General features: G+C 38.5%; 1 protein-coding gene across 1 annotated transcript in view; it reads left to right on the forward strand.

Moving 5' to 3' along the window:
* The first annotated feature begins 1,487 nt into the window (after positions 1–1,487).
* LOC110584335 (histone-arginine methyltransferase CARM1-like) overlaps positions 1,488–14,675 on the forward strand; it is a 177,185-nt gene continuing 163,997 nt past the window's right edge. Inside the window, exons 1-2 of the mRNA XM_044920742.1 lie at positions 1,488–1,599; positions 12,289–12,414. Of these exons, the coding sequence (XP_044776677.1) occupies positions 1,488–1,599; positions 12,289–12,414 (238 nt within the window). The remainder of the gene's footprint in view (positions 1,600–12,288; positions 12,415–14,675) is intronic.

Here is a 14,675-nt window from a genome sequence, read left to right on the forward strand (position 1 = left end):
ATATCCAGAAAAACTGACCTTCAAAAATGTAAAAGACAAAGACAACTGTTGGCGTGCAAGAGTTCAGGAAATATTTTCCCATGACCCTTCCTAAGGAATCTACTGAAGAACTTGTTTCCCTGAGCCCTTAAGATTTTACTAGAGAATGACTTTGGACAACCACAGCTGGAGGGGCATCTATACGGAACTGATGGGGAGCACTGAATTGTTGCTGAATGGTGGCTAAAGGGAGACATGGTACTATGTGCTGGATGTCAAATGCCAGAGTGCAGATTTAGTATAACTAGAAAACAACATGTAGAGGAGGGGGATATCATTTGCAAAAAAAAAAACCACACAAAACCCCCCCAAACCCAAACCAAACCAAACCAACAACCAGACAACCGTTTCAGTAATCACAGTCAGTATCATAGTATTGGCCTCCTGAGACTGATGTCTTAAAAGCCACACTTCCATTTTTTTGTCTCTCTCTCAACCTATGGATGCTACCCCATTCTCAACTCTGAAAATTCCTCCAAAGCCCTGTCTTGCATTTCCCACGTACCTTCCCATTCTCTTCATTTCTTTTCTGCTGTTAACACTTGACCCCTTTCAACCTGAATCAATCAATCCATTTTCAGTTTTTACTCACCAAGCAAGAGCCTAGGATCGACTCTTTCAAACACAAAATTCTCCAGAGGAGAGAGAGAAGCCATGATGTATCATTTATTACTATTTTGTCGTATCTCACAGGAAATTGTGTGGTTAATACGATCAGCATGGATTCCTAATTTTAATATTAGATTTTTTGGAGTTTCATAATCCTGTCCTTTTTCCTTTACATTCCTTTTTTCTGGTTAAAGTTGTTAGAAATAATAACTGCACAGTTATCTATATACTTTATTCCACCTATAGAGGTGCTGCTTATACAATCATTGTTTAGCTATTTCTAGAAAACATATTCCTTAGGTAGGCTAACTTCATATTTCTAGATCGGAAAATACTAAAAGTGTCACTTAGCAAAGAGTTGGCATCAATGCCATATTATTAATTGACACAAATGCCATGAGTACTCTTCTTTCCAGGACTTTATATATAAAAATCTATTTTAGAAACTCTGTTCTAGACCATGCCTGCTATCTGATGTTCTTGGTCAACTAGCACTGTAGCTTTCATATGGAAGTTGGACTTTTGCATTTGCAAGGGCTGAAAGAGGGGGTTGCCTATGTGGAGCAGAAGAGAAATATTGCTTAATAGAGCCAAGAGCAATTCTCTTGATCTTACCCTGTGGCATTTTCCATGTTTACCCATAAAATGGATAGAACATGGATTTCTTTGTGTGTCTCTGGGAGTCTTGTGAGATGAGGCTAGGTGGAAGATAAAACAGGCATCTGGATCACCACCATCATGATTTTCTTTGAGAAGCTTCTGGGAGAGCAAGTGGCTTTTTCTCAGGGAGGGAACACCAAGGCTCTGGGCTTTTCTAAAGCTGCCTAAATTTTGTGCACATGGACTTAACGCTACTTGTGACTTTGCTGCTACCAGCAGATCAGGCCTTGCCCTTTGACGAAGTAAGCAAAGATGTCCCCGATGAAAGCAAAGTTCAAAAGCAAAATGACAGTAAGTATACAGAAGCACCCAGCCTTCTGTACGACTGAAAAGATTAAAGGAGGTGTTTGTAAAGAGTCAGAATGTTCTGCAAATGTACTTCTTATTAATGGTAATAATAACTTGATAGGGAGACATAGCCCCTGAACCTTAGTACAGTGTATGTTGGATATGATCTCCACGTCACCCCTACTTGTCATCAGTGTGATTGTACTTCACGATCTTGGATTATTTATATGTGTTCCCAGCAGTTCTTCATTGTATTCCTTAATTTTTCTGATACAGATTCTTTAAATTTAAAAAGACACATTTCTCAGTTGATAAAATACTTTACTATAAGATAGCTGCACTTTAATACTGCTCACATTAGTTAACAGAAGCCAACTAGAATGTTTGTTTTATGAACTAACATGGTCTAAGATAGGAAAGGAAATGAGTACAAGTTGTAAGATTAGCAAACAAAACATGAGAAAAGCTTCATTTCTATGAATGATCTTAAAAATGAGAATTGAGATAATACTTGGATACATTTACTCCTAAATCAATATTTTTGAATGAATAAACTACCAGTTAATATCTAATACATGAGAGAATTAAAAGAATGAGATTGTGGTAAAATACACTAGTGATGATGGTAGAGTGTCTTTTATTGGATTGCTTGTATTTTCTTTTTTTTTTAATTAACATATAATGTATTATTTGTTTCAGGGGTACAGGTCTGTGATTCATCAGTCTTACCCAATTCACAGCGCTCACCAGAGTACATACCCCTCCCTAATGTCCATCACCCAGACACCCCATTCCTCCCACCCCACCCCCCACTCCAGCAACCCTCAGTTTGTTTCCTGAGATTAAGAGTCTCTTATGGTTTATATCCCTCTCTGGTTTCATCTTGTTTCATTTTTTCCTCCCTTCCCCTATGATCCTGTGTCTTGTTTCTTAAATTCCTCATATCAGTGAGATCATATGATACTTGTCTTTCTCTCATTGACTTATTTTGCTTAGCATAATACCCTCTAGTTCCATCCACATTGTTGCAAATGGCAAGACTTCAATTTTTTGACAACTGCATAATAATACACACACCCACACACACACACCACATTTTCTTTATCCTTTCATCTGTTGATGGACATCTAGGCTCTTTCCATAGTTTGACTATTGTGAACATTGTTGCTATAAACATTGGGGTGCAGGTGCCCCTTTGGATCACTACATTTGTATCTTTGGGGTAAATACCCACTTGTACAATTCCTGGGTCATAGGGTAGCTCTATTTTCAACTTTTTGAGGGACCTCCATACTGTTTTCCAGAGTGGCTGCACCAGCTTGCATATCCACCAACAGTGTAGGAGAGTTCCCCTTTCTACGTATCTTCGCCAACATCTGTCATTTCCTGACTTGTTAATTTTAGCCATTCTGACTGGTGTGAGGTGTTATCTCATTGAAGTTTTGATTTGTATTTCCCTGATGCCGAACGATGTGGAGCACCTTTTCATGTGTCTGTTGGCCAATTGGATGTCTTCTTCGCAGAAATGTCTGTTAATGTCTTCTGCTCATCTCTTGATTAGATTATTTGTTCTTTGGGTGTTGAGTTTGATAAGTTCTTTATGGATTTTGGATACTAGCCCTTTATCTGATACTAGCCCTTGCAAATATCTTCGACCATCCTGTCGGTTGTCTTTTGGTTTTGTGGACTGTTTCCTTTGCTGTGCAAAAGCTTTTTACCTTGATGAAGTCCCAATAGTTCATTTTTGTCCTTGCTTCCCTTGCCTTTGGTGATGTTTCTAGGAAGAAATTGCTGTGGCTGAGATCGAAGAGGTTATTGCTTGTGTTCTCCTTTAGGATTTTGATGGAATCCTGTCTCACATTTACACCTTTCATCCATTTGGAGTCTATTTTTGTGTGTGGTGTAAGGAAATGGTCCAGTTTCATTCTTCTGCATGTGGCTGTCCATTTTTCCCAACACCATTTGTTGAAGAGACTGTCTTTTTTCCATTGGACATTCTTTCCTGCTTTGTCGAAGATGAGTTGACCATAGAGTTGAGGGTCCATTTCTGGGCTCTCTATCCTGTTCCATTGATCTCTGTGTCTGTTTTTGTGCCAGTACCATACTGTCTTGATGATGACAGCTTTGTAATAGAGCTTGAAGTCTGGAATTGTGATGCCACCAGCTTTGTTTTTCTTTTTCAACATTCCTCTGGCTATTTGGTGTCTTTTCTGTTTCCATACAAATTTTAGGATTATTTGTTCCATTTCTTTGAAAAAACTTAATGGTATTTTGATAGGGATTGCATTAAATGTGTAGATTGCTCTAGGTAGCATAGACATTTTCACAATATTTGTTCTTCGAATCCATGAGCATGGAACGTTTTTCCATTTCTTTGTGTCTTCCTCAATTTCTTCTTGAGTATTTTATAGTTTTCTGAGTACAGATCCTTTGCCTCTTTGGTTAGATTTATTCCTAGGTATCTTATGGTTTTGGGTGCAATTGTAAATGGGATCGACTCCTTAATTTCTCTTTCTTCTGTCTTATTGTTGGTGTATAGAAATGCCACTGATTTCTGTGCATTGATTTTATATCCTGCCACTTTACTGAATTCCTGTATGAATTCTGGCAGTTTTTGGGTGGAGTCTTTTGGGTTTTCCACATAAAGTATCATTTCATCTGCAAAAAGTGAGAGTTTCGCTTCTTCTTTACCAATTCGGATGCCTTTAATTTCTTTTTGTTTTCTGACTGCTGTGGCTAGTACTTCTAGGACTATTTTGAATAGCAGTGGTGATAGCAGACATCCCTGCTGTGTTCTTGACCTTAGGGGAAAAGCTCTCAGTTTTTCCCCATTGAGAATGATATTCCCTGTGCATTTTTCATAGATGGATTTTATGATATTGAGGTGTGTACCCTCTATCCCTACACTGTGAAGAGTTTTAATCAAGAAAGGATGCTGTACTTTGTCAAATGCTTTTTTTTTGCATCTATTGAGAGGATCATATGGTTCTTGTTCTTTCTTTTATTAATGTAGTGTATCACATTGATTGACTTGTGGGCGTTGAACCAACCTTGCAGCCCAGGAATAAATCCCACTTGGTCATGATGAATAATCTTTTTAATGTACTGTTGGATCCTACTGGCTAGTATTTTGGTGAGAATTTTTGCATCCATGTTCATCAGAGATATTGGTCTGTAGTTCTCCTTTTTGATGGGGTCTTTGTCTGGTTTTGGGACCAGGGTATAATGCTGGTCTCATAAAATGAGTTCCATTTCTATTCTTTGGAACAGCTTCAGAAGAATAGGTATTAATTCTTCCTTAAATGTTTAGTAGAATTCCCCTGAGAAGCCATTTGGCCCTGGGCTCTTGTTTGTTGGGAGATATTTGATAACTGCTTCAACTTCCTTACTGGTTATGGGTCTGTTCAGGTTTTCTATTTCTTCCTGGTTCAGTTTTGGTAGTTTATACCTCTCTAGGGATGCATCCATTTCTTCCAGATTATCTAATTTGCTGGCATCTAGTTGCTCATAATATGTCCTTATAATTGTTTGTATTTCTTTGGTGTTGGTTGTGATCTCTCCTCTTTCATTCATGATTTTATTTATTTGGGTCCTTTCTCTTTGTTTTTGATAAGTCTGGCCAGGGTTTTATCAATCTTATTAATTCTTTCAAAGAACCAGCTCCTCCTAGTTTCGTTGATCTGTTCTACTGTTCTTTTGGTTTCTATTTCATTGGTTTCTGCTCTGATCTTTATTACTTCTCTTCTCCTGCTGGGTTTAGGCTTTATTTGCTGTTCTTTCTCCAGCTCCTTTAGGTGTAGGGTTAGGTTGTGTATTTGAGGTCTTTCTTGTTTTTTGAGAAAGGCTTGTATTGCTAAATACTTTCCTCTTAGGACTGCCTTTTCTGCATCCCGAAGATTTTGAACAGTTGTGTTGTCATTTTCATTTGTTGCCATGCATTTTTTAAAGTCTTCTTTAATATCCTGGTTGACACATTCATTCTTTAGTAGGATGCTCTTTAGCCTCCATGTATTTGAGTTCTTTCCGACTTTCTTCTTGTGATTGAGTTCTAGTTTCAAAGCATTGTGGTCTAAAAATATTCAAGAAATGATCTCAATCTTTTGGTATCAGTTGAGACCTGATTTGTGACCCAGGATGTGATCTATTCTGTTCCATGTGCACTAGAGAAGAATGTGTATTCTGTTGCTTTGATCTTCTGCTTAGATGATCTGTCCATTGCAGTGGGTGGGGTGTTAAAATTCCCTACTATTATTGTTATTGTTGATGTGTTTCTTTGATTTTGTTATTAATTGGCTCATATAATTCGCTGCTCCCATGTTAGGGCCATAGATATTTACAATTGTTAGATCTTCTTGTTGGATAGACCCTTTAAGTATGATGTAGTGTCCTTCCTCATCTCTTATTATAGTCTTTGGTTTAAAATCTAATTTGTCTGATATAAGGATTGCAACCCCAACTTTTTTTTTTTTTTTAAGATTTATTCATTTGACAGAGAGAGACACAGCGAGAGAGAGAACAGAAGCAGGGGGAATGAGAGAGGGAGAAGCAGGCTTCCTGCTGAGCAGGGAGTCTTATGCGGGGCTCGATCCCAGGACCCTGGGATCATGACCTGAGCTGAAGGCAGACACTTGATGACTGAGCCACCCAGGCCCCCCCCCCCCCAGCTTTCTTTTGATATCCATTAGCCTGGTAAATCGTTTTCCACCCCCTCACTTTAAACCTGGAGGTGTCTTTGGGTTTAAAATGAGTTTCTTGCAGACAGCATATCAATGGGTCTTATTTTTTTATCTACTCTGATACCTTGTGTCTTTTGATTGGGCATTTAGCCCATTTACATTCAGAGTAACTATCGAAAGATATGAATTTAGTACCATTGTATTGCCTGTAAAGTGACTGTTACTGTATATTGTCTCTCTTCTTTCTGGTCTATGTTACTTTTAGACTCTCTCTTTGCTTAGAGGACCCCTTTCACTATTTCTTGTAGGGCTGGTTCGTGGTTTGCAAATTCTTTTAGTTTTGTCCTGGATGCTTTTTATCTCTCCTTCTATTTTCAATGGCAGCCTACCTGGATATAGTATTCTTGGCTGCGTATTTTTCTCATTTATTGCTCTGAATATATCATGTCATTCCTTTCTGGTCTGCCAGGTCTCTGTGGATAGGTCTGCTGCCAGTCTAATGTTTCTACCATTGTAGGTTACAGATCTCTTGTCCTGAGCTGCTTTCAGGGTTTTCTCTTTGTCTCTGAGACTTGTGAGTTTTACTATTAGATGTCAGGGTGTTGACCTATTTTTATTGATTTTGAGAGGGGTTCTCTGTGCCTCCTGGATTTTGATCCCTGTTTCCTTCCCCAAATTAGGGAAGTTCTCTGCTATAATTTGCTCCAATATACCTTCTGCCCCTTTCTCTCTTCTTCTGGGGTCCCAATTATTCTAATGTTGTTTTCTTTATGGTATCACTTATCTCTCAAATTCTGCCCTTGTGATCCAGTAGTTGTTTATCTCTCTTTTTCTCAGCTTCTTTTTTCTCCATCATTTTGTCTTCTATATCCGTAATTCTCTCTTTTGTCTCATTTATCCTAGCAGTTAGAGCCTCCATTTTTGATTGCACCTCATTAATAGCCTTTTTATTTCAACTTGGTTAGATTTTAGTTCTTTTATTTCTCCAGAAAGGGATTCTCTAGTATCTTCTATGCTTTTTTTCAAGCCCAGCTAGTATCTTTATAATCGTCATTCTGAATTCTAGTTCCGACATCTTACTAATGTCTGTATTGATTAGATCCCTGGCAGTCGGTACCGCCTCTTTTTCTTTTTTTGAGGTGAGTTTTTCCATCTTGTCATTTTGTCCAGAGTAGAATAGATGAATGAGAGAACAAAATGGTAAAAGGGTAACAACTACCCCAGAAAAATATACACTAAACAAATCAGCAGAGACCCGAAACTTGGGGGGAAAAAACGAAAAAAAAAAAAAAGAATATGACTAGGCTGGTGAATAGAATAGAGCCACACTAGATTTTGGGTGTATTTTGGTCTTTTAGAAGAAATTGCCTCCCAAAATTTTCAAGAAAGAAAAACTTATATTTGTACAGAAATAAGGGTAAATACAACAAAGGGTTGGAATATGACTGTAAAGATGAAAATTAAAAAATATATTTTTTAAAGATTTTATTCATTTGACAGAGAGACAGCAAGAGAGGGAACACAAGCAGGGGGAGTGGAAGAGGGAAATGTAGGCTTCCTGCTGAGCATGGAGCCTGATGCGAGGCTCGATCCCAGGACCCTGGGATCATGACCTGAGCCGAAGGCAGCAGCTTGACCAACTTAGCCACCCAGGCACCCCGAAAAGTAAACATTATTTTAAAAAAGGAATTGATATAGTGATCCATGATTCATTGTTTTCTTATAACACCCAGTGTTCCAAGCATTACGTGCCCTCCTTAATACCTGTCACTGAAAAACTAATGATGTATGGTGACTAACATAACAATCAAAGTAAATTAAATTTAAAAACAAACAAAAAGGAATTGATAACATAAGAAGTTGGTTGAAAAAAGAATGAAAAAAATAAAAAAAGAGAATGTGATCAGGCAGGAGACGAGGACAAAGTCATACACTAGATTTAGGGTATATTTTGGTCTGTCAGAAGAAACTGTATCCCTAAATTTTAAAGAAAGAAAAACTTATATGTATACAAAAATAAGGTTAAATACAATGAAGGGATAGAATATGACTGGAAAAATGAAAATTAAAAAAGATTTTCAAAAAAAGAATTGATAGATGTTGGTTGAAGAGGGAAAGAAGAAAAATTCAACTAAAAAAATAGAAAAAAAATAAAGAAAATTGAAAAAAATTAACTTTGAAAGACTAAGGAATCATGGGGAAAAAAGCCATGAATTCTATGTGCAGTATTCCCCTAGCGCTGGAGTTCTGCCGTTCTCATTGATCGGTCAGCTTGGTCTTGGCTGGCTGTTCTTGCTGATCTTCTGGGGGAGGGGCTGTTTCCGTGGTTCTCACATGTCTTTGCCGGAGGCGGAATTGCCCCGCCCTTGCCCAGTCCCGGCTAAGTAATCTGCTCGGGTTTGCTCTCCGGAGGTTTTGTTCCCTGCGAGCTTTCCGTACAGCTTTGGAGGCGGAGAGTGAAAATGGCGGCCTCCCAATCTCCACCCCGGGTTGCCGAGAACTTAGGGCCCCACTCCTCAGTGAGCCCCAGAGAAAAGCAGTCAGTCACTCCCGTCTCCCCGGTCTCCGGCTGTACTCCATGCTCCTCCGGCCTGTGACCGAGCGTTTCTATCTCTGGCACCCAACCCCGAGTGGAGTCTCCAGACCCAGCAGATCCCTGTGATGCGCTCCCGCGCCGCTCCTCCTGGGGGAGGAAGGGGAGTCTCCCTGGATCTGCAGCTTGTGGGGTCCCTGCTGGAGGAGCAGTGGCCCGACTGTGCCGCGGATCACGGTTTATGGCAACCCCGAGCTGAGAGCCCGTGCCTTGGCTCAGTCTCTGCAGCCAGCTTCCCCACTCTGATCCCTGTGAGCTCTGCTGCACTCAGGCACCCTCGGTCTTTCTGTGACCCTGAGGGTCCTGAGACCACCCCCGGGGGGGGCCCCCCCCCCCCCCCCGCTTAGCCACTGGAGCGACGTCCCTCAGTGCAGCAGACTTCTAAAAGTTCCGATTTTGTGCTCCGCGGCTCTATCACTTGCCAGTAGGGGCTGATGGAGGCCCCCTTCCCCGCCGTCTGTTCCCCCGAATATCGCCTCAGATTTACTTCTCCACTCGTCCTACCTTCCAGAAAGTGGTCGCTTTTCTGTTCAGAGAGTTGTTGCTATTCTTTTCTTTGATGTCCTGTTGAGTTTGTAGGTGTTCAGAATGGTTTGATAACTATCTGGCTGAATTCCTGGGACCAGACGAAATATAGGTCTCCTACTTCTCAGCCATCTTGCTCCTCCCCTCCTGGATTGGGTGTATTTTCTGATTGTTAAAAACAGTGTCATAGAAAATTCAAACAAGGCAGAACATTATAAAGGGAAAAATAAAAATGATCCCAGGTCTCTCCATGCACAGGAAACCACTGATGACATGTGTGTATCTTTTTCAACAGCTCTCTATGAAGATAAACACATTTAATTGCTACATTAACATTATACATGCTGTTTCGCCACCTGAACATGGAAGCATCATGTTCCATTTAACCAACCATGTACACAGTGGTAGACTCAGCTTCTTTGCATTTTCTTGCAATAGTAAACAACTCTAAGATGAACGTCCTTGACGATACACTCATCCACACTTGATAAAGTACATCCTGAAGGAAACGATTATGAACAGAATGTCTAGTAAAGAATATATAGACTTTACATTTTGAACCCTATGGGCAGAATACCTCCCAGAAATACAGAAATTTATGCTTCCAATAATTGCTCTTCACCGTTGTCTCATACCCTGTCCAGTATTTGTTATTGTTAGTATATATTTTTAAACTGTTGACATTGAGAGAGAAAAATTTAAACCTCATTCTTTTATTACACATTTCTTTGAATATTACGGCAATTCATTATTTGCATTCTTTTTGCTATTGGCATTTTTCCAGTCCACTACCTAATGATCCCTCTACTAACTTTTCAATAAGGATGCTTGTTTTTTCTTATTTTTTAGAGTTAATTGTATCTTGGGGATATTCAGTCTTGGTTGGGTGTGCTGAAAATATTTTCCCAGCTTATCATTGCTTTTCAATTTTGTTTTTAAAGTAATTAAAAAAATTTTTTTTTTGCCAAAGTTAGATTTAAAAAAAATTAAGTAGTTACCAATTTTATGGCATGCTTAAAAACACCTGCTCCACCCATATTTAAACAGAGGGTCAGAGAGGATGAAGAAAAGAGGATATATGGGCAAGGATTTTGCAATGTCTGAAAACAGCAACTCAGTTCATACCCTAATCAAATCACAACTGAACAAACAAATAATAGCAAAACAAAGAATTATGACCATATCTGGTTTAGGAGAACTGAACCAGAGAAAGTTTGAAGCTTTTTATCTATTCTGGGATGGCATTCAATCAATATATGGAGAAATGCTTTCACCAATTCAAAAAATATTTATTAAGTACCAGGTACTGTGCTGGGCTTTGATTCAGAGAAAAAAAGATAATGATTTAAAAAAAGAAAGTAAAATCGCCCCTGCCTGCAAAGAGTTCACAGACTGCAAGGTACTGTGGAAGACTAACATTCATCCCTCATCCTACTTCAAAACCATAAGAAAACAATTGGTAAATGCAGAAAATCCTGATATCTTGGCGGGGGGGACCATTTCTTGTGATTTAAAGAAAATATATTGTATAAAAGAGCTCCAAGCTCCCTTCTTCTGCATCTATTCATGGCTGCCTCTCTGCAAGGAGACACTGATGCCTTTGAGACACTGACTGGGCTGTAATAGTTAAACCTGTAATCATGCTTTATGCCAGGAAAATGTTTTCAAAACATCTGCACTATTTAACCAGCCAAGATGTTTTGTGAAAAATATCTGTGAAAGCTTCCATCAGGAAGTATTCATTCATTTGAAGTAATGGATGAAAATATTTGAAAATATTTGGTCATCTTAACTCTGTGTGTGTGTGTGTGTGTTTTGAATGTGTGTGTATGAATGTGCCACATACTCGTATAATAGTAGAATTTTATATATAACTATGTTTTAAAGTTAAAACACTTCCTGTATTTGATTTCATAAGGGAGAATGGAAAGCATTAAGTATGGGAACTATGATCTACTTTATAATGAGAGAAATGACCATAGTCCCTTATCATTTTAATAGGATTTTAGAAATTATTTTTACCTTTATTATTCATTCTTCACAAAAAGCTTGGGAAATAAATATTAATATTTTCATTTTGTATAATGCAATAATGTGGCTGAGTGTGAATAGGTGATTGAAGTCCCTACGTTAGTAAATATCAGAGATGAAAACCAAACCCCGGGTTTATTACTTTTGCCACCACTCTACAGCTGCCCCAGTGCTCAAGGCCTGCTTAACTTGTAAAAGGAGGAATAGCGAGTTACTTCCCAATTATCTATGTATGAACCTGATGAGAGCCTAGCCACTCACTGCAGGCCCTGCTTGCAGAAACCAAGCACCCTCTGTATTGTGCTTGCCTTGGCATAATGTTGTAAGAGCAAGAGTGGGCTTTGGAGTCAAATTTAATCTTGGTTTTAATTCTGGTTCTGCCACTTACTAGCCGTGCATATTTGGACCTAAACTCTCTGCCTAGTCTTTACCTAAAAACACTGGCAGTGACAGTATTTACAATGAAGACTGTGTGAGATCTCTGGCACATAGTAGGTGCTCAAGAATCACACCCAGAGGGACATTACCTGGACTCTCCTGGGATGCCGTCAAGAGATACAAAATGCTATGGGGAATACAGGGTTTAAAGGGAGTGGGGCCCTGGACATAAAGGCAAGAGCCGGTAAGAGTTAGTTTTGCTCTCTGTGCTAACCCATTTGCAAAGAATCAGTACAGGGCCATAGTTAAATTCCTCTTTTATCTTAGATCCTCATATTCCCTTATGTCTCACAAGGCATTATATTAAGAAGAAAGAAATGGGGAGCCTTGAAAAAAGGAGAGAAATGTAGGGATGGCATTACTGAACCTTTTTACAATGCTCAAAAATGGATTTTCCTAATCCTTTTTAATTTTTTTCGCCCTTTATAGCCGATGGCGTCTGTGTCTTTAAATGCTTACTCAACAGAGACACTGAATGTTGCCGCGTGGGCAAGGAGTCCATCTTGATTACTCTGGGATATAACAGTGCTTTGCTGAAGTTTGAGTCTCCCACTGGTAAGTTTTGTGCCTGTCCTGACCCCTTCCTTGAGGACAAGTCTCCTGATTGGTTGACTTTGCTGTTACTGATTGGTTGGCTTTTGGCAGTGTGTTTCCTGATGTGAGCTCTTCTGGATTGATAGAATGATTTGAAACTGGTGCTGGCGCTTACTTGATCCCATGGCTAGGGAATAACCAACCTTTTCCTAGACTATGAGCATGTTTGTATTCTTGACCACCCCCCCCACTTTGGTCGCGGCTGGCCACCAAGGATGGTCCCAGTCTTCATCGCTCTTGTTGTTTCTCCTTGACGATGAGATTGTTTGCAGAAATGTGATTTTTCAACTTGAGTGTCATTCAGAATGATTCCATTTTGTTTTTTACCTTTGAATCATTGGTTGATCATTTTTAGACTCTAGACAACAAATGTCAAGCAAGCAGGGAGGTAAACTAAAGTATAACCAGAAGTGTTTTAAGAAAGGAAAAAAAGGCACTTTGGAAGAGATCAAATCTGATAAATTAAGGCTAACAGTAACAATGCCTTGGGTCTACCTTAGATGGGGTATGTCATTTCTTTAACTTGATTATAAATTGATTCTTTGTACTTACGGTGTTAATCCAGACAATGTGAAGTATTAACAATGGTACATGTTCTCCTCTGGTTAGCTAAAATATCATAAGCTTATGTTTCATTATCGATAACTACTTGGGATAAAGAAATTAACCTGGTTTCTTGTTTTGAAATTCCACTCAGACAGGCGTCACAGAGTGAGGAATTTGTTTAGGACATGTCTGTCCATCTATCCATCCTCTCTTTATCCATCAGTCCATCTTATGTTTATGCTGCATTTTGGAGTAAATTATAATAACCAATACATTTTCCACGATGTACGTCCAGCTGCATATCATTAACTAGAATTCAAAATATTGTTTCTAATTTTTTTCTATTAAGGTTAAATTGATGTACATTGAAATGCACAAATCTCCTAAAAGTTACCTCATGCCGTTTCCCAGTCACTCCTTACTCTTTTCCTTCCAGGGGCAGTCACTGCTCTGGTTGTCTTCTAACCATAGATTAGATTTGCCTTTCCTAGAACTTCCTGTAAGTGGGATCATTCAGTGTATACTCTCTTTAATAAGGTCACTGAGCATATTTTGAGGCATCTGTGTTGTTGATAGTATTATAGTTTGTTCACTTTTATTGCTAAGTAATAGTCACACTTTGTGTATCCATTCTCATTTTGGTGGATATTCAGACTGTCTCCAGGTCTTGGCTATCATGAGTAAGGTTGTGATTAATATTCTCATACCAATCATTTTGCATCCATATGTTTTTTTCATTTCTTTTAGATCAATACCTGTGGGTAAAATCTCTGGGTCATAGAATAAGTGCATGCTTAGTTCTATAATAAATAGCCAGAATTTTTTCTAAAGCAGTTGTACCATCCATATACTTCCACCAATAATGGATGAGAGTTGTTCTACATCCTTATCAACATTTGGTCTTTCAGTTTATTAAATTTGTTTTCCATTTTGTAAAAAATAAATAATTAAATAAAACTTTCTCCATTTTGGTAGATGTGTGGTTGAATCTCACTGTGGTTTTAATTTACATTTTCCTGATGCTTAATGATATTAAGCAGTTTTTCATGGGCTTATGAATTCAAATCATTTACTTGTTACTAACTGGTTGTTTATCTATGGAGTGTTCTTTATGTATCCAGGACACCAGGCATCTGTCAGACACATAATTCATGCATGTTATCTCCTAGCTTGGAACTTGCTTACTCATTTGCATAATGATGCCTTTCGTTGAGAAGAAGTTTTCAAATTTGGTGAAGTCATTTTTTCCTTATTGCATTCTGTATCCTAAGAACCTTTCCTACTCTCAGATAGTGAATGATTTCTCCTGTATTTCCTTCTAGAAGTTTTAAAGCTTTAGCTTTTGTATTTTATTATTTTTTTGTATTTATTATTATTTTCTAATCTCTTTTAATTACTTTTTATATGGTGTGAGGTATGAGGCCAAGGATTACTTTTAGAGCATATGGATATCCATTTATTCTAGCACTGTGTATTAAAAAGGCATTTGCAAGTCAAATGACTGTGTACAGACTTGATCTATTCTAGAGCTCTCTATTCTGCTCCACTTATTATCCTTAGGCCAGTATCACATTGTCTGGATTACCTTTATTTTTATTTATTTATTTATTTTTTTATTCTTATGTTAGTCCCCATACATTACATCATTAGTTTTAGATGAAGTGTTCCATGATTCA

Source organism: Neomonachus schauinslandi, chromosome 13, assembly GCF_002201575.2.
Source record: "Neomonachus schauinslandi chromosome 13, ASM220157v2, whole genome shotgun sequence".
NCBI classification, from domain to species: Eukaryota; Metazoa; Chordata; class Mammalia; order Carnivora; family Phocidae; genus Neomonachus; species Neomonachus schauinslandi.